Below are 26,185 nucleotides of genomic sequence, written 5' to 3'. Positions count from 1 at the left end.
ACAAGAACCTTGCTTTCCTCTTGGCCGGGCAGGGTAGTACAGGCTATGGGGAAGCAGGCTCCTCCTCCGTCCCTCCAGGGAATCGGCTGGCTGCCTCTGTAAAGCTCCATTTCCGAGAAGGGACCAGCGGAGGGAAGGACGATCATTGTCCCTGCAGCCTGGGCTCTGCCCAGGAGTACAGGGCTCCTTGCAGGCCAGTCAATACCCCTTGGCTATCACAGGGATGCCCACAAATCTCTGCCCTTCTTGGGGCCTCAGCCATCCCATCTGCCAAATGGGTTCAATCATCCCTACCCCACCCCGCTCACCAAAGTCAAAAGAGCTGAAAGCACTTCGGAAAGAAAGACTCGGTGAATTCATTATACAAACGAAGAGGATTGTTATTAGACCCAGGAGCAGGGTCAGAGAAACAGCAAAAAGGTGGAGTAAGCCCTTCATTGGGCAACACCCCACGAAATGAAAGGTCGCCAGTTCAATTCCTGGTCAGTGTACCCGCCTGCGATGTGGGGCTCGGTCCCCAAACATTGAGCAGTTGCGTCTTGCGTGTCCCTAACCAGGGACCTGGCCCACAACCCAGGCATGTGCCCTGATGGAATCAAACTGGTGACCTTTCACACGGCGGAGGGACGATGCCCAACCCACTGAGCCACACCAATCAGGGCTCACCTTGATGTTTTGATCCCCCTCTTTCTTCCTCCCTCCCCACTCTCTCTAAAAAAAAAAGGTGGAGTAAGTGCCTGGAGCTCTGCCTTGAGTCCCCCGAGGAAGAGAAGCAGGAATAGGTAGGAAGAACAGCACCTACAAGGAGGGAGGTGAGGGCTGGGTCCTGGCTCTGCCACAGACCAGTCACTTCCCAGGGGACTCAGTTTCCTCACCTGTACGAAGGGGGGTGGGTATAGCCCCTGGCAGGCCAGCTACGGACCTGCATGCCCGGCTGGGCACTGGAGGGCGGAGACAGTTAAGTGCTGGCAAGGAAAACACTGTTTGAGGCCTGGAGGGTCCTTTGAGCACCCTCAGCTCCCTGACTCTGGTTCCTTCTCCCTGCTCCCCTCAACCTCCCTGGCATCCTGTCCTGCAGTCCTGAGCTCCTGCCCTGGGCTGGCCCACCAGCCACTCCCTCAGCAAGTGGCTGCTTGTGGCCTCTGATGCCCCTCGATTAGCGGGTTTATTACTTGCGATGAACATGTAAATGCACTCCCGATGGTGAGGAAGGGCCACGGCCCTTTTCCCTGATTGCCCTGCTTTCAATGAGCTCTTATGTGCATCTAGATAGTCTGTCGCCTCCATCCTGGGCGAGGGTTGGAATGACTGGTGGTGAATTCTTCCTTGCAGTACCTCCAGGGGCCACCAGCAGCTCAGGGAGGAGACAGCACCCGCCTTGTCCTGGCACCCCCAGACCATGAGCTCGGCTGGCCATCCCTCTGTGCTGGGTCTCGGCTCCGATGGGGCAGAGAGGAGAGAGCCGTTGGCAGAGTGATGGCTGGGGCCTTCAGAGCAGCGCCTTGAAGAGGAAGGAGAGGGAGGCTCCGCAGGACAACCCCAGGGCCAGGAAGAATGTCATGAGGGCACCGGCCACCTCCCTCTCGTGTGGCAGCACCTGCCTAGAACACACAGGGGCAGGGGCTCTTAGAAAACGTTGAGCCAAACCTGGGCCTGGCCCGGTGCCCCCGCCCTCCTTGCAAGACACACGAGTTCCAGTCTGGATGGACCCAGCCTCCAGCTCGCGGTACCTGGGCCCTTCTCTCCGGCCTTCAGCTTCCTGATCAGTGAAATGAGGCCTCTGGACAAGGACATCTCTGGGGCTGCTTTCCCTCTTGGTAAAATGTCCCCAAACTGCCCCCCATCACCTCCCTGGATTCTCAACTCCAGTGTCCCTAAATAGCCCAGGAACCCTGCTTTTGAGCAAAACTTCAGCTCCCCTTCAACTGATAATTTTGGTAGTAGCTGGACCCTAACTCATGACAGGCCAACCCATTTATTTCACAGATGGGGGAGCTGAAGCCCAGAGAGGAGGCCCTGGAACCAGTGCCTGGGTGACTTTACTAGACAGGCACCTCCCCAGATCCTGGCCTGGGGCCGGCCCAGTAGTTTAGGCCTGACCCGACAGGGTGACCTGGAGACAGGTGGGGCCGGGCTGGGCAGAGCCCTTCCTTGCAGGCTGTTCCCTACTTCCCCACTCCCAGGCCCTCCCAGCCGTCCCCAGACCTGGGCGCCAGGCACATGGTGAGGGACACCAGGTAACCATTGGAAACAGCAAAGAGTAGCATGAAGGTGATGAAGTAGGCATCCTGCGGGAAAAGGATGGGCAGGCGGGACCTCTCGGGCACGTGGCACAGCATGAAGAGCGGGATGAACAGGGCGCGCAGGCAGACCAGCAGGGGCAGCAGCCGACTGTCCTGGTCCGGCTGTGGCAGAAGCTGGGGTCAGGGTGGTCCCTGGGAGCAGGCCTCTGCTCCAGCAGTACCCAAGATAGACTCGTCACTCACTCCCCTGAGCTACCCTGCGTGAGCCAGCGAAGACCCTGCTCTAGGGCCTTGGAGAGCACGGGACTGGGCCAAGGCCCCCCAGCCTTCAAGAACCGGCCTGGGGCTTCTGCTCTCCTGATCTTTAGCGGTGGTGTCTCCACGGCAGAACCGAAAAAGGCCCCAGACAGCACCTTTGCTTTTCAAACTCAGTTCCTCCGAACACCCCCAGGGGTTCCACAGACCCCTTTGGGGAGGATGCGGCTGCTGACCAGGGTTGGAAGCTGGGGATCCAGGCCCCATGCTGCCGGGATTGGAGCACCTCTGCTTTGATCTACTTTATTTGTTGTGTCTTCTCGAAAGATTTCATTTAACGAAGCGGCATCTTGGCTCGAAACAATCCAAACACTTGTGATCCTGTCCCCCCTCACACGGTGCAATCTCCACGTGACAGTCTCAGCACCAAGGGCTGGGCCTCAGGCTGGATGCTGAGGACACGGGTCAACTGGACATTGCTTCTGGGGCCAGAGGTTCACTGCCGCCTGGCGGGCTGCCCCATGGCCAGGCCCAGACCAGTCCGACTGTCAAGAAACCACCTTTCTGTGCCCTTTCATGCCCTCTGATCCCCACCTGCCTCCCAAAGCCCTCAGATCACCCAGCCCTGGTGTGCTCACCCATAGGAAGTAGGAGGTCAGGCTCCGTCCCAGCCAGTCCATGACATTGAAGAGAAGGAAGCAGCAGATGGGGTTGAAAAACTGACCTGGGAGAGAGAGAGGAAGGGCTCCTTCTGGTCCTGACTCCCCTCCTTCTTCTCTCCCTTCACTCCCCTGCCTGGCCCCTTCCCAACACTCACTCCATTTCCCAGGACTGGTGGAGCTGGTCACCATGGCTGTGATGGCGGGGAAGACGGACAGGGTGACTGTGAAGACCAACACAAGGCACAGCGCCATCAGCCAGATCTGGGAGCCGGAGGCAGGGGTGTGAGCAGGTGGGGCACACCTGGGGCCCCACACGCAGCCCCGACCCTCCTGTGACAGGCTTGGCCTGGCCTGGTCGGTGTGGCTCAGTGGACTGAGCACCAGTCTTCAAGCCAAAAGGTCACCTGTTTGATTCCCAGTTAGGGCCCATGCCTGGGTTGCAGGCCAGGTCCCTAGTTGGGGGCATGTGAGAGGCAACAAATCTATGTTTCTCTCCCTCTCTTTCTCCCTTCCTTCTCTTCTCTCTAAAAATAAATAAATAAAATTTAAAAAGAAGACCTGGCCCTGGGCCCTGGTTCAGCTGTGTCCCTGACCTACTGTGAATGACCCTGTCACCTTGGGGTGGACATGGTGAGTACTAAGGCCCCATTCCATTCTGAGTCTTTGGGGAGGGCTGGAGACAGCGGCCCTCTCTTCCCCGGGGATGGTGGCTGCGGGTTATATCCAAGACAAACCTTTCGGAGGATGATGAAAACCAAAGGTTTTCCTGGCTTCTGGGGCTCCTCCGGCTCCAGCTGTGGCTCCTTCTCAGGGTCAAGATCCAGAATCAGGGCTGCCTTCTGAGGGCTGTTGGGTACCCCATTCCTCTCATCTGGGGCAAGACAGGAGGGCAGGGTCATGCCTGGGACCCTGGCCTGTGGCAGGGAGATTCCCAGCAATTAAAACAAGTGAGCCTCCTTCAGCCCCAGGCTCAGGCAAAGAGAACCAGCAACAGAAGTATGCTTAGCTACTGTTTATGAAGCACACATGTGTCAGGCAGATTAAGCACCTGAAGTGGATTATGGCACTGCCATTGCTCTACCAAAAAGAAACAGAGGCTCAGAGGGGTTAAGTGACTTGCCTAAGGTCACACAGCTTGGGTGTTGTGAAGCCAGAATTCAAACTCAGATGCATTTGGATCCAAACCTTGCATACCTGAGGTTCTACTGCCTCCCTGCTTTACAGGGGAGGGAGCTGAGGCCCAGAGGGCAATGGGGATGGCTTTAATCCCACTGCCTTCTGTTCATGATCTTTCTGCCTCTGCTCACACAAGGCTACTAGGAGTGAGGGCTCTAGTTGGGGACAGAGAGGAAATGCTTCCCTGTGGCGGTGGCTCTAGGTTCCTCCAGGTCTCCACCTCCCCCAGCAGGGCCCGGGGCTCACCAGACCGGAGGAGCTCAGCTTTGGTCTCCAGCTCCCGACCTTGAGCCAGCGATGATTTCTTGGCCAGGTAGTAGCGGGCGAACTCCTGCAGGAGGAAAGCATTGGCCCCGCCTGGCTTAGTGCAGGTGTTGCATCCCTCCATGCCCTGTTGGCTGAGAGGCTGGGGTCCCCCCAGTGGCTGACTCCTTTGGAGATCAGGACTGGGCCCAGGTCTCCTCCACCTCCCCTGGCCTCTCTCAGGGCCTCAGACTCAGGTCTGGGCTGTATCTGAGATGCTCTGAAGTGCAGCCCCGAGCTCAGGGCCAGGCTCACCAGGTGGGGCAGGCTCAGGTAACACACGATGGATACGAGGATGCCCACACAGGGCGTGATGAAGTACCCCAGGGCGGAGGTCTGGGCATCCACACCACCTGCGCAGAAACTCCAGCTGCAGGGGGTGGTGGCCTGTCCCACTGGCTCCCACAGGGCTCACGGCTCTGGTCCCACTTCCCATTATGACCTCCTCAGGCTCACCTCCAGCCCCTTCCACCCCTCTCACTGACAAACCCGGGAATCTCTCACTCTTCCCTATGGGCCATTTTCTTGGGCACCTACTATGTGCTCATTGTTATTGCATGCTCCTTACACTCTGAGGGTGGAGCTATAATAACCATCTTGGTGGGGAGGCCAGGAAACTGACACAGGTTAGGTGACTCACCCAGCGCCCTCCGCTAGGGAGCCGTGGAAGTGGGATTTGAACACAAGTCTATCTGGATCCCAAACCTGTCCCTCCTTCCCTCAGCCTTGACCTGCTGCTACTGCATACCAGTGTGGCCTCAGGAATCCCACGCTGGCCCTACGTTATCCCAATTGTCACCCAGTCACTCTCTCACTGTAGAACCCGAGAGCCCTGCTCCCTACCCCAAACCCAATCCCCAGCGCCCTATCACCTCAGGCTCCACCCACAATCCAAGGTATCTCACTCCTGGCACTCTCCTGAACCCCAGGGGCCACCCAAGTCTACTCACTGGCCATGGACATGACCATGGCAAGAGCAGCGAAGATCCCAGCCAGGCCCTGGCCGCTGAGGAAGAGGGTGCTATAGGTGGAAGGCATGGTGCCCAGCTGCCCGAAGAGGCTGCCTTGCAGAACTGCACAGAAGGCTGTGGAGGGACAAGAATAGGGACTGCCACTCAACTAGGCAGGCCCTGGGGCTCCCTGGAGGAGGTGTCGGCAGGATGCATGGGGACTCTAGATGAGGCTGGCAGGCACAAGACTCCTGGCATTCTGGTGTAATGACCCGCCCTCCCAGTTGGCTCCTCCTCTGAGCTGCATCCATAGACCTGCAGGTCTCGGGGCCAGGAGGCCAGCTCTTAGGTCACTGTGGGGCCTGGCACAAGGGACTTCGCTTCTCCCTCAGGGCCTCAGTTTCTCATCAGGGACATGGACGCTGCTGCTGCTGTCTTCCCTTTTTGGATACATTGGTCCTTTCAGTTCGGCTGGACCGAAGCCCTGGGTGGGCCAGGCCGGGAGGTGGGTGGGGCCAGTGGCACTCACAGTTGATAAACCAGACGGAGGCCATGGTGATGGAGAAGAAGGGTCCAGGGCTCATGTCCACCTTGACCAATGCCGCCGTCAGGGCGAAGAGCAGCAGGATGACCAGCAGGCTGCCCAGAATCCGCACCGTCTCAGGGATGCTGCTCAAGGGTGGGGCGCGGGGGGTGGTGAGTGTGGGCTGGGCCCAGCTGGGCAGAGGTTGGTGGGCAAGAGATTCAGCCAGGGCTGGACAGTGAGGCTGGGGGAGAGGCAGGGGAGGTGGAGGAAGGATGGGAGATCTTCCCTGGACCCAGACGGAGCTGTATCAGCAGGGGTGGGGACAGGGACAACAGAGGATGGCCTGGATGGGAGCCCGGGACGGGCCTCTCACCACTGGTACAGGAAGGAGTTGAGCAGTGTGAAGAGCAGCAGGGGCAGCTGGGACAGCAGCGTCACCCAGTTGTTGAAGTTGAAGGCATCCACAGGGCTGTTGTGGTTGGTCCCCAAGGTCCCGTTGGTGCTGTTGGCCCCTGCCAGCCGCCCCTGGAAGTACTGCCAGGGTGCCGGGAGAGGGGGGACAGGGTCACCATACAACATACCCTCAGGAACTCCCCAGCCTCCTCCTTGTGCAAACCCCCCACACCAGGATGGCTCGGTTAATGTCTGTGGGGACTGTCTCTGTCCTTGTACTGTCCCCAGCACCTGGCACACAGTTGGAGCTCGGTGAACGTGCACTGAATTGAACGGCTGATGTCTGAAAAAGGGCCCAAGCCCTAAGGACCCGCAGCTGGGGCCTTGCTCCACCCTCAGACCACCCCTCCTCCTCAGTGCCCCGGTGCCAGCCCCCACCCCCCACTCCTGCAGTCGCTTCTGGATTCCTGAGTGTTTCTCCAGTGCCACCCCAAGCCAGGCTCTGGCCTAGGTGCTGACCAACTGCATCCTCTCTGGAGCACAGACCTGCTCAACCTCCTCCCACCCCTGGCTCCCTGCGGCCTTCAGGGCAAAGCCTCTGTGTTTTGGAGCAGCATTTGGGGCCCTTCAGAACCAGACCCTGGCCTCCCTTTTGTGTCCCACCTCCTGCTTTGTCCCACTGAGCTCCGGGCACCCCTTTCTCTGAATAGGTTGGCACCCCCCTCCCCAGCCTCACTGCCTTTGAGAGGCTGCCATCTCCATCTGGAATACTCTCCCCTCTTCCTGCCTCCCCCCAACATGCTTTACTCTCCTTCTCCCAAGTTACAAATCACCTCTGCTCTGAAGCAGAAGGAATCGTTTCCTCTCCTGGGGACCCACAGGACCCTGCTGCAAGCCTGGGATGCCACAGGTCGTGGTACCTTATTAATTGCTCTGTGGTACCTGCCCATCTTGCTGTCAAGACCAAGGGCTGAGTCAGTTTTGCATCTCCAGGGCCCAGCAGAGAGCCAGGCACTGAAGAACCTCTGGAAAGCTGTGCAGAATGACCCAGTTGCCGATGGAACCAAGCCCTCCATTTCTGCCTTCCCCAGAGAGGACACAAGCTCGGGAGGACGGGGCCTTCCGGGTATGTTTCCTGCCGCAGTCCCGGAGCGAATGGACACACGGGGCCTGGCCCACAGAAGGTGCACATCAACTATCTGTTGGATGGATGAGGGTAATTTGTACTATTTCAAAGAAAACCAAAGGCTTGGGTAAGCCAGTTTTGGAGTGACTAGCCCAAGAATAATGACACAGCTTTCTGAGCTGGTGGTTTTGCCCCTCTAGGGCCCTAGAGTCCCTGAAAGCTTGGCTTTCCTAGACCTGAAAGGGGCACCTTTCCTCTCAGAGGCTTCATGCTTCAGCAGACACACGGGCATAATGAGGCAAAGGCAGCATGGTAGGGAAAGGCCTGGTGCGCCTCGGGTCCAAGGTGGCTAGAGGGACGGCCGGTGGTTGCGGCCATGGGGCTGTCCCTCCAGCCGCGAGTCTCACCGGGATGGCCGTGATGAAGAAGTTCCAGGGAAGGAGAGTGCCCAGCCCAAGGATAAAGAAGCTGATCCCAACCAGGTGGTAGCTGTGGGAATCAGGCAGAAGGTCACCCCGAGGACGCACACAGCTCCTCGGCCACCCCTCCCGCCCCCTTCGGGGAGCGGACTACAGCCCCCATCTCCCCGGCGAAGGCAGCGCAGGCAGACGGCTGATGGGAACTGTAGTTCCATCTGGTCAGCTTTGAGCCTTGGAGCGCCCAAAGGAACCGGGTCTGCGCCGCCTACAGCCATCCGGATTTCCGCACTCAACCCTCTTGGTCCCCAACTTGCCTGTCCTGCGGGGTGTCTCCTCGCGCCATGGCAGTCCAGCGGGATGAGCCTGGGAGGGAGAGAGGGGGGACGCCGCACCTGCACCAGCGCGGACCAAGGGTGGGGGATCGGTCTCTCGGAAAGGAAGGAAACAGGCGTGAGTGGAGGAGGGAGTAGCAGACCAATTTCCCGGGGTCTGGGTCTTGGTCTGCGGGAACCTCGGCTCCGCCCCTGGGGCGGGGACGAAGGGACGCACCGCCCCTCCCGGGCCCCAAGGGCAGGGATTCCGGATGCGGGCGCAGGATCTTGGCCCCTACAGCTTCCCACACCGCCCCGGGGGCTGTGGGCCCAGCCCTGTGTGGGCGGGGCGAGGCAGCCGGCGCCCCCTAATGTGGGAACCCACGGAGGGGCGGGCACCGGGGAAGCCAGAGAGACCGCCTGTCGCCAATGGTCCTGTGCCAAGCTGGGTGCTTTGGGAGGCCGAGGAGAGGGCTAGGTGCCGGGGCTGGCGGTCTGGAAGACAGACAAACAGACGGACCCTGCTGTGCTTCCCAGTGCTACGCACAGTTCAGTCGTGGGCCCTGGGAAGGGGTCCGTCCGACCGGGCTTCTCGTGGGCTGTGGGCTGCGAGGCCGAGCTGTGTCCCTCGTCCTGTGCACAGAGAAGTAGCCTGCCAAAGAATTATCTGTCAATAGTGGCAAGGTTGAGAAAGCCTGGTAGAGGGTGTGCTGGTGGTGGCTCATATTTTAGTCTGTTAATTATAGGATATCAAGATGGAATTGAGACCAAACGAAAGGACGATGAACAACAGCCAGAAATGGAGGTGACGGCAGATGGAACAGAGTCATTGCTGTCCCTTTTGCAGGAGGGAGCGTGTGCTTTCACATTTGCACGTGAGGCAGCCACACGCCGTCGGGGGTGTGTGGTTGTTGATGTGTGCTGGGGCTCTGGGGATGAGAAGGACACGTAAATGTGGAGTGACTGAGAGGGGGTGGCAGCCGTGGTGAGCTTCCCGCCCCCGCATCTCACCCCACCTCTTGCATTCCTGCACTTCGGAGGCTGGAAAGAGAACCGCTCCGTTCCCTGGGCTCGCTTGTAGCTCAGGTGAGTCGGGCTGGCCACATGCACCATGTGAGGCCTGACCTCAGGGCCTGGTCGTGTGTGTGGGCAGCATTCAAGAGGCTGCGTGCCAGGCACGGTGGTCTCGCAGCCAGCAGTTCTGGTGCTGGCTTCCTATCTGCAGATGCCAGACAACGATGCCCAGGGCCAGCACGCTGGATGGCAGCTTCCCAAGGCTCAGCCAAAGTGGTGCAATTCCAGAGCCAGCAGTTGGGACGGAGGGTCCTCCAGCCTCTCTCAGATCCGGGACAGGGGGAATTCTGCAGGAATGTTTTGAAGGTCATTTCTGAAAGCCCAATCGAGAGCCCATGTCTCTGGTCCTTCCAATTACTCTATAAACACAAAATCCCTACACAGAATCCCTCCATGTTCAACGTAGCAAGAGTAGCTTGTGCATTGGAATACTGACTGACAAAACATAAATCGTATTCGCAATATAGACAGGGGATCTTCCTACTTATCAATAAGGAAAATAAAACAAAACTGAGCCGAAGACATGAACGAGCAGTCCAGAAGGAAAAATGTGAATGGTCTATAAACACGGCAAGATGTTCGCCCTCATCGGTTTTCAGGGAGATGGGAAGGGGGGCCCCTAGGACATCCTTACATGCCCTCCAGACTGCCAGTCTCCACGATGTCAAGTACTGGTGAGGTTACAAGGCAGCTGTCACACAGCACTGAGGAAACAGAGAACATTGGGAGTTATCACTGAAATAGGACTTTGATGCCCTGCAGCCCAAAGCTTCACTCCTAAGTAGCTCTGAAGCAGCATCTCCCAACCTCACACAATGACAGACACGGAAAAACCACAGAAGTTTAGCACCTTGGGTAAAAGGAGGAGGTGGGGCCCTGGACACAGTAGGCCCCACCCAGCCACCCCCAGGGCTGAGAATAAGCGCACCCTTATACACCCGTCTGCACGCCCATCTGTAAGCCCGTCTGCAAGCCGGTCGGTAGCACTGTCTCGGAAGCCTTTGCACACGTGCATTGGAAGACACAGATGTGAATGCCCCGAGCAGCCATGTTTACGATGGCAGAAAACTGGACACTGTGCAGGTGTCTAGCAACAGTGGAATATATCAACAAAGTGTGGTATATTCCTGTAACAACAGAGGCCCCATGGTGGGCAGGAATGACGTGCAGCCGCAGGCAGTGTGCGACGGGCCCCGGGGCCAGTCACCTGCAGGTGGCCTCTCAGCTCTGCTCTCTCCTGCCTCTACCCTGCACCGTGACGGAGGAGCAGGGCGCTGGGAACATCTCTTTTGTGCCAGCAGGCACACAGGGCCTTATTGGCAGAGACCCTGGTTGGACCCTGCAGGGAGAAAAGGCTTGTCTTCCTGGTTCTGGTGCTTTCATTCTTCCTTCTGCCACAAAGCGGCCAGCAGATATCTTCCCAGGCGTGAGTGCTGTCCCCCAGCAGCTGGTGCCCTGCTTGCCAGCCCAGCTGGCGGCGCCTCAGTGAGCTTCTCTGCCACCCAGCTGACCACACTGCCCCCCACCCCAGTGAGGTCAAGATTTCAGCCTTGGTTTGGGCGCAATGGGCGGGGGGGGGGGGGGGGGCTCCTCCCAGTTATTCCCTCCTTGTAGACTCTTCTCAGCCCCCGAGGTGGTAGCTGCTTCATACATGGATTAGCCTCTGCTTCTTTAAGTTCCCTACTAACCCTCTCGGTAGTTAAGCCCTGTTCACTTACGAGTAATTCTCTATATTAATTTTTTTCTGTATAAATTCCTGGTGTGGTTTCTGTCTCCTGGCTGATACACCCCCTCAAATGTATTGAAGAAAAAAAACAAGTAGAAAAATACATACAGTGTATTAATAATTATATAAAATTCAAAAGCAGGCAAAATTAAGCAAAATATTGCTCAAGGATACACACATATATGATAAAGCCATAAAGAAAATCAGGAGGCTGAATTAGAAAGCGCAGCGTACCGGCTGTAAGTGGAGTGGGAGGTGATGTGATCAGAAATTGTGATATTTAACTTCTCATATTGGGTTGTGAGTACAGTAATAGACAGGAATAAACAGGAATCCAGTTTATTACCATTCTTTAAATTGCTTGCACTGTTATACATGTATATGATTTATTTTGTAGCAAAAACCCTAAGAAATAATAGAATCTCCAAGAGCAACTTTATGCTAATAAATCAGAAAACTTACATTGAATGGACACATTTATAAAACATATAATTTAGAAAACTGATTTCAAGAAGAAATAGAAAACGTGTAGTCTTATATCATTAAATAAATTGAATCAGTGATTTGAAATATTTCCACAAAGAACAGATTTAGCCCAAATAAAATTGCACAAGCAGATTATTCTGATCTTAAGCTCTTCTAAAACACACACACAATGTTAGAGATTGTTCTCCGACTCATTTTATAATTCTGGTGTAACCTCAGTACCAACTCTCGCCAAGAACAGTACAAGAAAGAAAAACAAATTACATGCCAACCTCACTTGTGAACATAAATGCAAAATTTTTAAACAAAATATTAATAAACTGGGATAGAGAGGGATGTAAAAATATAAACCTGGATGAAGTTGAGTTTGTCCCCAGAATGCAAGGACGGTGTGAGGCTCTTTGACACTCCTGCCACTCAGCAGCGAGGATGTGTGTGCCTTCCCTTCGACCCTGGGTGGGTTCCGCCTGTTGTGACCATCACGTAGATCGGGAGTGACAGTGTGTCAGTTTCCTTTCCTTAAAAGGCCATCAGCTTCCACAGCTTGTCTCTTGGGATGTGTGCTCTGAACATGGCCTGAGCTGCCGTGGTAAGAGGTCCAGCGCTCCTAGTGGAGGGCACACGTGGAGAAGGAGAGCACCCAGGGGATCTCAGTCTCCCAAGCATGAACACTGAGGTGCCAGGCGTGTGGGTGGAGCCATCGTGGACTCTCCAGGCCAGGCCACTCATTCGATGAACGCCACCAAGTGACCACTGAATGACACATGGAACAGAAGAATCAGTCACTGAGCCCCCCCCCCCAAATTCCCAACCCACACAATCAGGAGGTATAAGGAAATCATAATTGTTTTATGCGACTTGTTTTGGAGGCACTTGTGGTGAGGCGACAGATGACCAGGACGGGTGATTGAAGAATAGATAGTTTCTAAAGGTAATTCACCATATTAATGAATCAAAGGAGAAAATTCTCAAGATCATGTCAACAAATACAGAAGATGCACTTGATAAAATTCAACATCCACTTGTGATTTTTTAAAAAGACTCTTAGCAAACTAGAGTTGAAGGCAAGCTGTCCTAACTTGGTATCTACCCAAACTACAGCAAACTAAATTAGTGGCAACATGTTGCAAGTTCTCACCTTAAAGTCAAGAGCAAGAGCACTACTGTCAGTTGCTTCAGTTCAACACCACACTGGGCGAGGGAAGCAAGACAGGAAAACCAGGCAAAAGAGCCTACCGCTGAAAGGAGAAACAAAACCACCATTCGTAGGTGTTGGGAACGGCCCTGCCTGGTGTCAGAAGCTGTAACCCCCATGGCTAAGGCTGAGTAAAAGACCTTGGGACCATAAGCCACTAAACGGACAAAGCTTATCTTCCTGGCTGGGGTGCTGCCTCTGCCCCCTTTACTTCACCCTGCTTGGCCCTGGGCAGCTGACTGGTTAGCCAATGATGGGTAAGATTCTTCAGGGCAGGGATGACCTAGGACAAGACAGGCACAGTCGTGATGGGGCCATCAGGGTAGGACTTGGGGGGTTACAGAAAAGGGGTGTGATGGACACTCGCCCCTCGGCTTTGACATAGCCTGAGTCCTCATTCTGTCTGCAAGAAGTCTTCTCATCTCTTGCTGCCTTACTTCCCCTGCCTGACTTAATCCTGAAACAATGCCAGAGGGCGGTGCAGACCTGGGCAAGACTGGGCGGTTCCCTGGGGGATCAGGCCTAAGAAAGAATGTATAAGATCCTGTGAAACCTGCTTTGCTAGGAATGCCCTCAATTTTCTGATAAGGGTCCAAGCATAAAATGCTTGTTTGTTTCCCAAAGTATTATGGTCCTTTGACTATCTGACCCCGACTCAGAATAAGCCTCATAGTTCTTTCTATGTATGTTATCTATTGTTTGATCCATACTGCCTGACAATGACTGACAAGCTCTACCTGTATTCCTGTGCAAATTGAACCCAATTAAAGCCCATCGAAGACAGGCTCAAGGCCCTTCTCCTTTGAGAGATTGGCTACCTTTCCTCCCCAAGCAGATCATGTCTTGGTAGACTTATTCTCATCTGTGACGGCCAGGGGCTCTGCTGGACGAAGCTCCACCACATGATTGTCTACATGGAAAATATGAGGTCTGTCCAGAAAAAATCCAGCCATTGTTAATATAACGAGAACAGTTTGCACACCATCGATGTGACCTGGCAGCCAAGGAGACTGGACTGGAATGCACATGCGTGAACAATGATGACTTCACGGTCAGTGGGGGCGGTAGATGCTGTTGAGTGAGCATGTGTACTGTGTGGCCACATTCAAAATGACTGAGTGAGTAGAGCAATGAATCTGCACCAAATTTTGCATTAAGCTTGAATGTTCCTCCATGGAAACTATTCAGATGATTCAGAAGGCCACAGCTGTAGGCAGCTGGTGATTGGCAGCTTCATCATGACAACATGCCTGCTCATGCATCACATCTGGTGCAGAGTTTTTTGGCAAAACATCAAATCACCAGGTGACTCAGCCCTCCTACAGCCCAGATTTGGTGCCCTGTGACTTCTGACTTTTCCCAAAACTAAATTCACCTTTGAAAGGGAAAAAATTTCAGACCATCGATGAGATTCAGGAAAGTATGACAGGGCAGCCGATGGCGACTGGGAGAGCTGTGTGAGGTCCAAGGTGTCTGCTTTGAAGGAGACTGAGGCATCATTGTCCCATGTACAGTGTTTCTTGTATCTTCTTCAATAAACGTCTCTATTTTTCCATAGTGCGTGGCTGGACACTTTCTGGACGGACCTCGTACACTAGAGCGTACAGACAAATTATTAAATTTAATGAGGTAGCTGCTCAAGGAGAGTGGCAACAAATCAATATATGATATCAACGATATTTCCCTGCACTAGTTTTTGAAAAGTCAGGAAATACAATTTCTAGCAGCTACTGTGTCAACAACAACAGGCAGGCCTCGCACACCAGAGGTTCCATCCAGATATAAGGGGCTTTCCTGTGATGACACGTTCTTGCCATTTGTGTTAGGAGCAGTCTAACAGTGCCACTTAGCCGATGAACTGCACTTCTTCCGCTTTGCCCTTTTCCCAGCTTCCGAGCAGTGGCCCTGAGAAGCCCAGACTTTCACACCGCCCCTCACATCCTGCCGAGGTTGTGTGAGTCTCCCCTCCTGGCCCTGTCTCCCTTTCCACCAGCCCTCCCCTGCGGGGCCTCTGGACTTCGCAGTTCATCACCAGCACGACCTCCCAGACCCGCAGCCTCTTCCCTCAAGCTTCCCTTTCCTTCTTTCTTCAGCCCAAACCTGGACTTCTCTTGAGGTCACTGCTTCTCTGAAGCCTCAAAAGTCCTGGCTGTTTTTTTCTCCTATTACTCTGATACCAGGAAGTGGACTTGATGTTCTTCTTGACCTCATGGCTTCCTCCCTCTTCCCTTACGCCTCACAGCTTTGAGTTTCACACCATTGGGTTATGTCCCCTAGTGTTCAGCATTGGTGTTGACTCCCTTCATGCACTTGCCCCTCTCCCACTCCGTCATTTATGGCCTTTGAGAACAAACAAACAAACAGCCCTGGCTGGTGTGGCTCAGTGGATTGAGTGCTGGCCTGTGAACCAAAGGGTCTCTGGTTTGATTCCCAGTGAGGGCACCTGCCTGGGTTGCAGGTTTGGTCCCTGGTGGGGGGCATGTGAGAGGTAACCACACATTGACGTTTCTCTCCCTCTCTTTCTCCTTCTTTCCTCCTCTCTCTAAAAATAAATAAAGATAATATTTTAAAAAAGAAACAAAAGAAACCTTTTAAACAAACAAAAAAACAAACACCACACACCCATGGTGACCCAGTAGAGATGGAGCTGGGAGGCTTAGATGCCTTGACTCCATTCTTCCCCTGCCTCCTGTTCTCTGACGCCTGTCGGCCATGTCACCTGGCAGCACAGAGGCAAAGCAGCCCATTGACACCATTGTAGAGCTCACCTTCTTGGGCATGGGACAGACTGGAGGGGGTGGTGAGTGGGTCTGGGGGTACCAATGAGAAATATCCAGCACCACAGACTGGCGGGGGAAGCTCCCTCTCTTCAAAGAAAGAGATCCTGGAATGGGAGGACCTACTGTCTCTTTTTCCTCTGGACACATTGTTCTACCTGGAAGCAATGCCTGGGACCACTGGAGCCACCTTGGTCCCATTCAAAGGAGACTCACAGTGAGCCCATCAGAACAGAGAGGGGATGGTCCTGGGTCCTTGGCGATATCCTCCAAACTCTGAATCTACTGCCCTTCCTCTGGGTTTCCCTGTTTGAGAGATATTACATGTAATTATTTTTAAGCCACTTTGAGTTGGTTTTCTGACACTTGCAGTGGAATGCAGGATACGCGGATGATGGTTAGCTGCCTGGAGAGGCACTCTACCCACTAATCAGTGAATTTCTATGGATTCAAATTTTTCTATTTACATGTGGTGCCTGTATAATAATAAAAGGTTCCCTTAGAAACATATTGCTAAACACTAGTGCTAAGAACGTGATATGGAGTAGGGACTCTAGTAGAGACAGTGTTGGAGCAAGCACAATTCACTGCCACCATGATCGGCTGCCATAGGGCAGCTCGTGGGGCCTGTGGTGTGTTAACTGCATTCATACCCCAATTAGGCCCCCCTTGTGCCCACGCCACTTGCCTGTGACTTTGTAGCCTCTTCCCACTCTGACTGAGCTGCTCTCATAACTTGCTTGGCCAAACAGAATGTGAAGAAAATGACACAGTGCCATCTTCCATGGCTTGACCTCAGAAGGCTTTGTATGCTACCTCTCTCTAGGAATCCCGCCACCTCCGCGTGCACAAGCCCAGGCTCGGCTGCTGGAGGGTGAGACACCATGTGGAGGAGAGCACCACGGCCCACCTGACACTGTGCTAGACCAGCCTGCAAGCTGACTCCCCAACACGTGAGAGATCCCAGCCGAGATGAGCAGAGTTACTTCCCAACTCGCAGCTGACCGCAAAGCGTCAGCTGAACACCTACCTCCCAAACCAGCGCTGCCCAGCTGCTCCGTAGACTTGTGAACAATAAATGTGTACTTTCTTTTTTTAATTGTATTTATCCATTACCATTTAGTTCCCTTATACACACACGCCCCCCCGCCGCGCCCGCAATCATGTGTAATATCTAACTGATAGAGCACCTCAAGGACTGACAAATTGGAATGGGTCCAGTGCCACTGAGATTGGCCCTGCTGACTATAGGAACAACGCGGAAACAGTCATCCTCAGTCAGTAGTCCATGCACACCATGTGGAGTGCGGTTGGTTTACAGGAGTTCAGTAGACAGGGCTCCAGTTGAAAATGCTCAGGAGACAGCTCTTGGTCCCGCCGGGTTGGAATCAGAACTGGACGCCACGGAAAACCACAGCTCAGAGGCCACATCTCTGTGCCCATCCCCACCGCCCCGTTGCTGAAACCTCAGGGTGTGGAGCACGGCCCTGGGAGCCACTTGGGGGCAGATATGGGATGAATGGGAGATGGCATGTGGACGGTCATACCCTAACGGGGGCATGGTGTGCGGATAGTGAATTTAACAACGGATCCCAAACTGTGGCACCAGGAGCCACAGGCTGTACCCCAGGACACTCGTGTCAGGAGTCAGAGTGTCCACGTGGATAGCTGTAAACACAACCCTTGTAAGGGAAGAGGGGGCACCCCGATATCAGTCAACAGCTGGAGGCAGCGGTAGGAAAGCACTTAGGAGAAGCTACCTGGGACACATCTGGGGAAGTCGAGACAAAGGTGGATCTCGATGGGCTTGTGCAGCCCTGTTGGGGTAGCCATGAGGGTGGCGAATCCTGCTAACGGGCTCGTGGGGAAACAGCAGAGCCCCCCGGGTGAAGGAAAGATGTTAACAAGTTGGTGCCCCTTGAATGGGACAAGATGGCCACCAACAGGCCTTGGAAGCCCAGGATCCAGGAAATGGAGTTACTGTCACCCACGTGGGGACAACATGCCTTATAGCTGCTGGGTCACTGTAAATTCCCGAAAAACCTAAATCATGCTGGCAGCAGTGCCTTTCACTGGAACCTTAAAAAGTGTGACCACCAGCCCTTGGGTTTCCTGTAATGGTTTAGGTGCAAGCACTTGGCATCCCCGAGGAGGTCGGCGAAGAATAACAACGAGGACAGGGGTGGCAGCAGCGGGGCAGAGGTTTTAAATCTCCATCAATCTCCACTTAAAATCAGAGCAACTGGCTAGGAAAACCAATCACATGGTCAAAGCTTATAACACAACTAGATGGCAAGGTTTACCCACTCACCGCAAAATACAAGCCAAGAAGCACCAACCTCCAGCAGACACCGGCACGGAGTCAGCATCTCTGCAGGAAAACACGGAAGCAATGGTCCTGGAGACGGTTATGCACTGAAAACAGGGCAGGCCAATTTAAGAATAGCAAGCTGAGGGCAGAAGGCGTTTTTCTCATGCCAACAGCAGACACGTGCAAGGGGCCCACACAAGCAGGAAGGCGACGTTAGAAAACACCGCCACTGAGTGGGGTGCACAGCATGTATTTATACCCATATATGCACGGGGAGCAACGGGAGCGTGTAGCTGCTGGGAGCTCTCCGAACCCTGGGAGATGGGGGAGAGTCCCTGCCCTCTCCTGCCCTTGGGCTGCTGCACTTAAAATGGGGAAGGGGCCTTGGATGAGCTAGCTCCTCAGTCCCTCTGACTAAGGAGGAAGGCCTCACAGGGGTGTGCTGGACTCCCCAGTATCCTGCCACCTCACCCTAAAAAACCCCTAGATCAGGAGCCTAGAGAACTGCACTCTGGCCATGGCTGCTGAAACTTCGAACAACACATTTAACATCTCTGAGTCTTAGTCTGCTTATCTGTAAAATGGGAATAATTTTCTTAATCCTCACCCGAGGACATTTTTTCCCTTGCTTTTAGAGGGAGGGAGGGAGGAGAGGAGGGAAGGAGAGAGAGAGAGACAGACAGACAGACATGGATTTGGTTGCTTCCTTGTATGCACCCAGACCTGGGATCGAACCCACAACCTAGGTATCTGCTCTGGCTGAAACCACCCGAGCCACAGTGGCCAGGGGTGAGAATAATTTTAATAAGTGCTGTCCTGCTTATGTCAAGAGACTCTGAGGTGGATCAAAGGAGACCAGGGGTTTGTAAGCTGTCCACGCTGTCCACGCAATCACGAGTTCAGGTGGCGTTTCTGCCCCTTACAGCTGTGGGATCTTAGGCACGCTGCAATTCTCTCAGCTTGTTTTCCTTACCTGTAAAATGACAGCAGTCAAAGTAGGCATCCTCATCCTCACCACCTGCATTGCAGGGTTGCTGTGAGGGTGAAATAAAGTGATACGAGAAAGCGCTTAGCGGTGCCTGACGCCTCGGGAGCACTAAACGTTAACTACTAACGTTATAATGATGCCTTTGTTAATTAGAGTCCTAAGGTCAAGACTGTTGAGCTGTGTTAGACTCTTCCCTCTCGTAAACACCAGAGGGCGACATAGACGGTGGAACCCCAGCCACAAGCACACTTGACGCAGCGCCATCACCGGCCACGCGGTGGCGTCTTAAGCATTGATGTCTGCTTTTCCGCAGAGTTTGGGGAGCAGAGAGAGGTGATGGAATGAAAGAGGAGATGGGAACAAAGGGGGACCGTGGGGGCTGAGGGGCCCTGAACCGAGTAGCTCTTGGGTTCCCGGGACACAGAATGGTCTTGGAGTCTTTTTGAATACAAGGGCGCCCCCTTTCTCTTGGCGCTAGGTCTGCATCCCCTTCCGCAGGACAATCTAGGAGCTGGGACGCCTGAAAGAGGGAGCGCGCATCTATGCGCGCTCGTTCTCTCCCTCGCTTTGGCTCATTCATCTGCGGCTGTGGTACGCCGTTGCCATGGAGACCTGATGCAGGCTGTGGGGAGGGAGGCCCCGGGTGACGTCTGCGATTCTCGCAGTTGGTCTCCCGTGGCCTCCCAGTTCTTGCCTATTTTGGAAGAGAGCCGCAGCTCTTCTGCTGATGCGCGCGCGCTGGCGCCTTTTAAAGGCAACTGGCGGAGTGGCGACTCCGCCAGAGCCCGGGAGCTGCCCCCGCCCTCGAGCCTAGACCCTGCCGCGCGGCCTGGGCCCAGGGAAGCCCCTGTACCATAACCCCCACCCCAACCTTAATGCCCTCCACTCACTTTGGGGAAATTTCAACTATGGAGACCGGAGGTCCTGCCTTTGCCCCTCACCCCACCCCACTTCCCAACAGGGGAGACTCTTCTTCCATAGGAACCTTGGAAGAAAACAAGATGCCAGGCCTAGAGCGTTTGGGGATCCTCTCTGGACAAGGCCACAGGGTGAAAACATCAGGTGAGGACTCCACTGCCCAGGGGCCACCCTGGGTCTCTGGAGACCCACGTCCCCTCCAGCCTCCTGCTTTCGCCTCTTCTCCTTGGGCTCATCCTGGGGTCAGGTTAGGATCTTAGCTAGAAGGCCCCTTGGCAGTTTCCCCAACACGTTCATTAAACTGAAAGGGAAACTGAGGCCCAGAGAAAAGTGGTGACTTGACCAGGGTCACGGGGCATGTTCCTGGAGAGCATGGGCCAGAGCCCAGGGGTTGCTGACTTCCTAGACAGAGGTGAGTCCCCTGTTCCTTGACATTGAAGATAGCTGGCACAGAATGTCAGTCTCTGGCCCCTGGCATGCGCCCAGTGGAGAGGTCAGAGGGCTCCCCTTCCTCCTGTGGCACCAGCAGCTGTTTCTTCCCCAGCAGAGCCCAGACCGGGCTGGCTTTCTGGATACACCTCATTCTGGACCCACTGCTGGATCACCCTGGACTCTGTGACCGCAACCAGGTTGCTGCTTGTGAATGTCTGCTTCCATCGAAGGCTTCCTGCAGCCCACCAACCAGCTCTCTGGAACTTTCCTGAGCCAAATCTTTCCCAGACTGCTTACAAGGGCCCGCTGGCCTCTGGATGGAAGTGCTGCCTTCAGGCTCTGGCAGGACCCCCAGGGCCAGGTGGACCCAGGTCTTTGGACTTTCCTGCCCAACCCTGATAATGCCACACCCTTCCCGCCGCACCCACAGGGGTGCTTGACCAGGGCTGGTGGAAGACAGCTGTGAAGTGCTTGGCCATATCCAAGGAGCTGTGTAGGTTCCCAACAGCTCTGGGCCCCTACTCTGGATCTGATCCAGCCCAGCTGCAGGGACCAAGTCTGGCAAAGGAGAGAGATTTGTGCTCTGGAAAAGTTAGCCTTGAGCCGTGAGTGGCTTTTCCAAGGGACACCCATTGCCAGGCTCAAGCCTTCAATGCACAGAAGGGGAAACTGTGCGGACCTTTCTGAGGAGGACCTGTTTTACACCTCGTGAAGACCCTTGGATCTCTCCAGCGGTGAGTCCCTGACGCACTTGGCACAGATGTGAGAACGGCCCCTGATAGGTTGGGTTTGAAGAAGGAAAGCCACAGGGTTGGCACTAGTTCCTGTTGCCCCTCCCTCCTCGGTCCACACAGGCCAGGTCTCCGGGGCCCAAAGTGGCCCTGCTTATACAGGGCTTGGTGCCCTGGGAGCCCTCAGGCCCACTCGACCCTAGTGCTGAGCCCATGGGCTCGTCCCCACAAGAAACTTGGTCTCAGGGCAGCAGCGTCCAGCTTCCAAAGCCTGGGAGGTGCCGGCCAGGTGGGACCAGGCCCAGAGATGCTCAGAGTGCCAGAGATGGGAGGGCCCTTCCAGGCCAAGAGGTCCAACCTGCTGCCCCTTTGCAAGTAGGGAAACTGAGGCCCAGAGAGGGGAAAGGGCTTGCATAATACCCCAGTAGGCTGGTGGCAGAGCTAGGACCAGAACACATGTCTCCTGACCCTCCTGCCCTAACTGGTTCCCCCGCATCAAACACAGTCTGCGGGCACCTAGACCGAGGCTACCTCCAGTTCTTCCTGGATCTGCAAGTCCTTGACAGAAGGCCCCTCCAGCCCATGCCCTCTTTGCGCTGCGTGAATCGGGAGCTTTCCCTTCAGCTGGATGGTCTTTTCTCCTTGAGCTTCCTGCAATCTCTTCCCCATCTGCACAGGGCTCATCTTTTTCTGCTTCCAGAAGCTGCTGCCGTAGTTGCTGCTACCCTCTTCTTGCCATGGTTGAACCCACTCCCTGAGTTCTGGCAGTCCCATTGGTGGGGAGCCTCATCCCCCTGCTCTTGGAAGGGGGGGGTCTCTGGGTTGCTTCTATGGTTTCCCTTCTGTCTCTGGCCCAGTCCCAGGCCTACTGCTTTCCCATGATCACCCCAGCCTTTACTCCTTGCTGTTTCCCCTGGGATCCCGTGGGCCATTCCCTGCAGACCCCTCTCCCCTGGGCCCAGAGCCAGCCGGGGATCACAATAGCCCAGGCGTCACAGGGCTGCTGTGAGGTGTGAATGAGTTAATGCACACGGGAGGTATGTGAGGCGCAGGTAAGTGCTGCATCTGTACACTCTCCTGTTGTGAGGTGGATTCAGGTGGTCACAAAGAAACCCTTGACCCTGGAGCCTTTGGTGGCTTAGGCACCTGTGAGTAGAAGGGGACAAAAGGGCCAAGGGGACTGTTGGTAACAGGGTGTGGTGGAAGCCGGCAGGGTTTTAAGCTGGGAATGAATGTGATCAGGTTGGCTTCCAGGTGGAAACGGCCGGGGAGCTCAGTGGCTGAGCTCTGGTGAGGCGTGTGGGCCTCCCCTCCCTGGACTTGCTGAGCAGCACGTGAGCCAGGGACACCGAAGGAAGGAGCCACTGGGACCCAGGCCGGAGCCCTCAGGACGACGTTGTGTGACTCCCTTGACCTCCCCAGGCCCCAGCTGTCACCTTTGTCCTTCTCTTTGGAACTGCTGCGGCCCCAGCCTGGCCCAGCCCATCAGACCAAGCTGGGCCAAGGCCACGAAGAGCCGGTGGCTGCCCAGGCCCCATTTCCGCACTGACAGTGGCAAGGCACGGGCTGCCCCCTGAACCAGCCCATGCCGTCTCGTCAGAACCCCGTTTGAAGTGATATTTTTCATGAAGTTAAAATCATGACTAACGTTCAACATTTATTGCGTTCCTTTGCGAACCAGGCATTGTTCCAAGAGCTTTGATTTAATTTGTCATCCACCCTTCGATGTAGCCACTAATTTTCTCCTCTCATTCCTATTTAACAGATAAGTAAACTGAGGCACAAGAGGTTAAGTCACTTGCCCGGTATGAAGGAGCCAGGACTCCGCATGGGCATCTCACTCCAGAGCCTCCCCAGCCCTCCCCACTCTCTGTCTCTGAGCCTCAGACTCCCTCCCACCTCCTGCCCACCCACAAAGAACTTAGTCTTTTTCCCATGGACCCCTCTGCTCCAGACTGAGCCACTTTGTCTCAGTCCTGCCTGTGGCACAGGAGCCGAACCTCCTGGTTGAGGTGGGACTTAGCCGCAGTTAGCTGCACTGCCCCTTTGGCCTTCACTCCGCACATCCGTTAGCAGTCTCAGGCTGCTGTGGCTCTTTTGTGGCTACCTGTGCCTGCATGGTCTCATTTACAAGGCTGAGCTCCTCTGTCTATCCCACCCACCACAGTCAGCCAGCACAGCCTCACCCGGCCTGCCAATCCCTCGACATGGGCTTCCCCATCTCTCCACACCTCCTCGTCTTGCTGTCCCCAAAATCCCGCACGCCTTCCTCACAGCAGTCTTCCCACTGAAACAGCTCCATCCAGTTCCCACTTTCCCGCCAGCCCGGATGCTCTGTGAGGTTAAGACAAGGCGTGTGTTTCCAACTACTGCATTGCCAGTGCCTGGCACAGAGCCTGGCCCAAACTCAGTCCTCAGACGTGTGGGCGTGAGCCAGTGACATACCGAGACCTGGTCTGGGCCAGGCCCTGGGCTGGACATGACACTCGGGAGATCAGGTGTAGATGCCTGGGGGAGACAGACAAGAAAATGATCAGTGACAATGTAGGACCAGGACGCACAGGGGGCTGTGAGGGGAATTGAGAAGGAATCCTGGACCCCACTGGAGGACCAGCAGGGCAAGGAGGAATACGCCAGCCTGAGAGTGGTGGTGGGGAGGACTCTAGGCCGAAGGCCGAACAAATGGTGAATGGTGGAGGGCCAGTCTTCTCAGCCAGATGTCCAGCTCCCTGAGCCCAAGGCCAGTGTCCTGCATGCCTGTCCCCCGCTCAGGGCTGAGGAGGATTGGGCCTCTGCTCTGCATTTGAAGAGTGTTTTTAGCTGATTGATTTTCCTTCCCCCCCCGGGAACACGGCTGGTTTGACTCACTCCTGTGCCCTCTTCCCTCGGCCCTGCCTTCAGGCCGTTGCCCAGAAAAGCTTCATCTTTTCCCACCTGAGCTACTCTCTCCTTCTCTTGCTCCCTCCACGGTTCCATGTCCCCCACCTTCTCTGCCCAGCCCACTCATGCAGCTCTGACCGTCTCAGCGCGTGGGCGCCAGCACGTACCCTCTTCACATGAGATTTGTTGATTTCATAACCATAAATAGAAAAGATGTTCTGAATACTTCTGTGTGCGAGTAGAACTGGGGGGCGGCAGCGTAATGAAAGGGCCTTGGGAGAAAGAAAGCCACCTGCTGAGATGCAGGTGAAGACTAGACAGCGCAAGCCAGCCACCCGTGACAGGACACTTTCGCGGCAGACTGGTGGGCCCTCGACGCCGGACTGGGAGGGACTTGGGAATCTGTTAGAAAACCTTTACATAGCTTCAAACCCATGAATTCAGAGGAACAATCTTTCAAAAATAGAAAGAAGTAGAAATCAGAAAACCTGGATTCTAATTCTGGATTCACGTCATTCTAGCTGGGTGACCCTGAGCAAGTTACTAAACCTCTCTGAGAAGGGGCACAGAGACTTCCCCTGGGTTAGACTGGAGGCTCCAGAAGGCCTGGGACTCCACAGTGCTGTCATTTTCTGCCCACTAGGGCATTTCCCCCTAATAATACCTTTACCACTAACTATGGGACACCCCCCCCCCTTCCCAAAATGCAGTCCTGAGGCTGGGGTTGGGATAGTGATGGGCTGGAGCACCCTGACTCTTCATTGCCAGCTCCAACACATGCTGCCATGGGAACGGAAGTGGAGCATCGCTCGTGCGTGCGGGAGGCTGCAGCTGCACAGTTACAAAGGGCTAGAAGCTAGTAAGGAGGCTGTCCAACCTCTCCACCCTTAGGGAGAGCAGAACACTCTTGCTCCGTGGCATTTGGAACAGTAAAGAGAGATGAAATGACAGCCTTGTGTGCCCTGGGACCAGAGAGCTCCTGGAGGAGAAAAGTAGAGACATGCAGAAATAATCCTAGTTTGCACTCATCCTCTACTCTACAAAAAAAAAAAAAAGGAATGGAAAACTCTTCCTGTAAAAGGTCTGTTAGTAAATAACTAAGGCTCTCTGGGCCACAGGGTCTCCCCTGCTCAGCTCTGTCATTGTGGGGTGAAAACAACCATAGATAGTATGTACACAAAGGGATGTGGCTGTGTGCCAATAAAACTTTATTTACAAAAATACTCAGTAGCATGCAGGCCAGCGTATGTTGACCCCTGCTATACCCCATAATGCCTGGGCGGTGGGGGAGGCGGCTTAGCCCAGCATAGCCAGTGGTTTGCTGTCGTACATTGAGTAAGTCATTACCTATTCCTGAGCCCCAGTTTCATCATCTGTCAAATGGGCATAATACTCCCAGTCAGATTTGTCGCAAGACTAAGCTAACAAGTCAGAGCAGAGTCTTTTCACCCCACTGATCCATCACTTTGAGTGGAGCACCCCTCCCCAGGCCGCACCCTTGACTGCTGATGGTGGCGACAGCCCACTAGGAGGTGGAAGTGTTTGTCCCTAGAGTCAGATCCTTGGTCTGGCTTTCCAACCTTCAGCCCCAAGTGACCCCATTTCTGTAGCAAGCCAAGCACAGGAGGAAACATGGAATCTCCTCTTCCCCACCACCCAGTCATTTGGCGGAAGGCTACAGTTCACCTGAGGAAGTGATGTGGCTGCAGTAGCGGGGGGGGGGGGGGGCAGGCTTGAGAGGAGGCCTTTGAGACTCAGGCTGGAAACTACAGTGAAGAAAGCTGAGCTTCGGTGCTCCCCTAGATTGTCCGCCGATGGTGCTAGTTCCCTGGGGTGCAAGCCCAGTGGCCACACCTGTGGCCTGGCTGTGATTGCAGCTCCACCAACCGTACTAAGGGGTCTTTCTGGAGCCATCTTGTCCACCTGTCTGGTCCGACCACCACGGAGAGCATGCATTCTTCGGTGTCTTGTCACGTGCTCTGCAGATCCAGTGACATTCATGGGATATTCATTCTCTCTCTCTTTCATTCCCTTCCTCCCTCATTCTCCTTCACACAGATACCTTTGTCCAGGGAAGACGGGATGCACTTTGACAGTGCTAGGTCCAGATCCTTGCCCCAGGTCTCCAGAAAAGCAGCCCTAACCAGGAATCTCCATGTTGTTCTGAAGAAGCGGACTCCCTACTCCCCCTCCAGCTCCCTCCCGGGGGTCATCCTCCTCAAAACCTATGGAAAAGATACATCTCTCCTCTGATAGATGTTAAAGGGTGCTGTCCCTCCACATCCCAATAAAGCTATGGCAAG

At 54.8% G+C, this 26,185-nt stretch overlaps 1 protein-coding gene and 1 long non-coding RNA gene across 8 annotated transcripts; one reads left to right on the top strand and one right to left on the bottom strand.

Moving 5' to 3' along the window:
- Positions 1–355: 355 nt before the first annotated feature.
- Positions 356–9,034, bottom strand: SLC29A2 (solute carrier family 29 member 2). 7 transcript variants are annotated; one of them, XM_045183494.3, is made up of 13 exons: positions 8,368–9,012; positions 8,042–8,123; positions 7,429–7,707; positions 6,489–6,649; positions 6,119–6,258; positions 5,590–5,724; positions 4,895–4,992; positions 4,583–4,667; positions 3,895–4,031; positions 3,316–3,421; positions 3,137–3,222; positions 2,206–2,405; positions 356–1,601 (listed from the first exon to the last, which is right to left on the bottom strand). In XM_045183494.3, exons 1-13 carry the CDS (start codon positions 8,394–8,396, stop codon positions 1,490–1,492), a joined length of 1,650 nt encoding a protein of 549 aa, XP_045039429.1. In that variant the 5' UTR covers positions 8,397–9,012; the 3' UTR covers positions 356–1,489. The 7 variants fall into 7 exon arrangements, 5 of the variants coding, with proteins under 5 accessions (XP_045039429.1, XP_053781330.1, XP_024429873.1 ...); XM_053925355.2 differs by lacking the exon at positions 2,206–2,405 and having other exon boundaries at positions 8,368–9,024; XM_024574105.4 differs by lacking the exon at positions 7,429–7,707 and having other exon boundaries at positions 8,368–9,006.
- A 10,646-nt stretch (positions 9,035–19,680) lies between these two features.
- LOC123478071 (uncharacterized) lies at positions 19,681–26,185 on the top strand. The gene is made up of 3 exons (XR_006653187.2): positions 19,681–19,983; positions 20,387–21,005; positions 25,941–26,185. It is a non-coding gene; the product is annotated as an uncharacterized lncRNA (long non-coding RNA).

The sequence above is a fragment of the Desmodus rotundus genome, chromosome 5 (assembly GCF_022682495.2).
Source record: "Desmodus rotundus isolate HL8 chromosome 5, HLdesRot8A.1, whole genome shotgun sequence".
Lineage (NCBI taxonomy): Eukaryota > Metazoa > Chordata > Mammalia > Chiroptera > Phyllostomidae > Desmodus > Desmodus rotundus.
The sequence above is the reverse complement of the archived record's forward strand: the minus strand, read 5'-3'. Positions and strand labels throughout refer to the sequence as shown.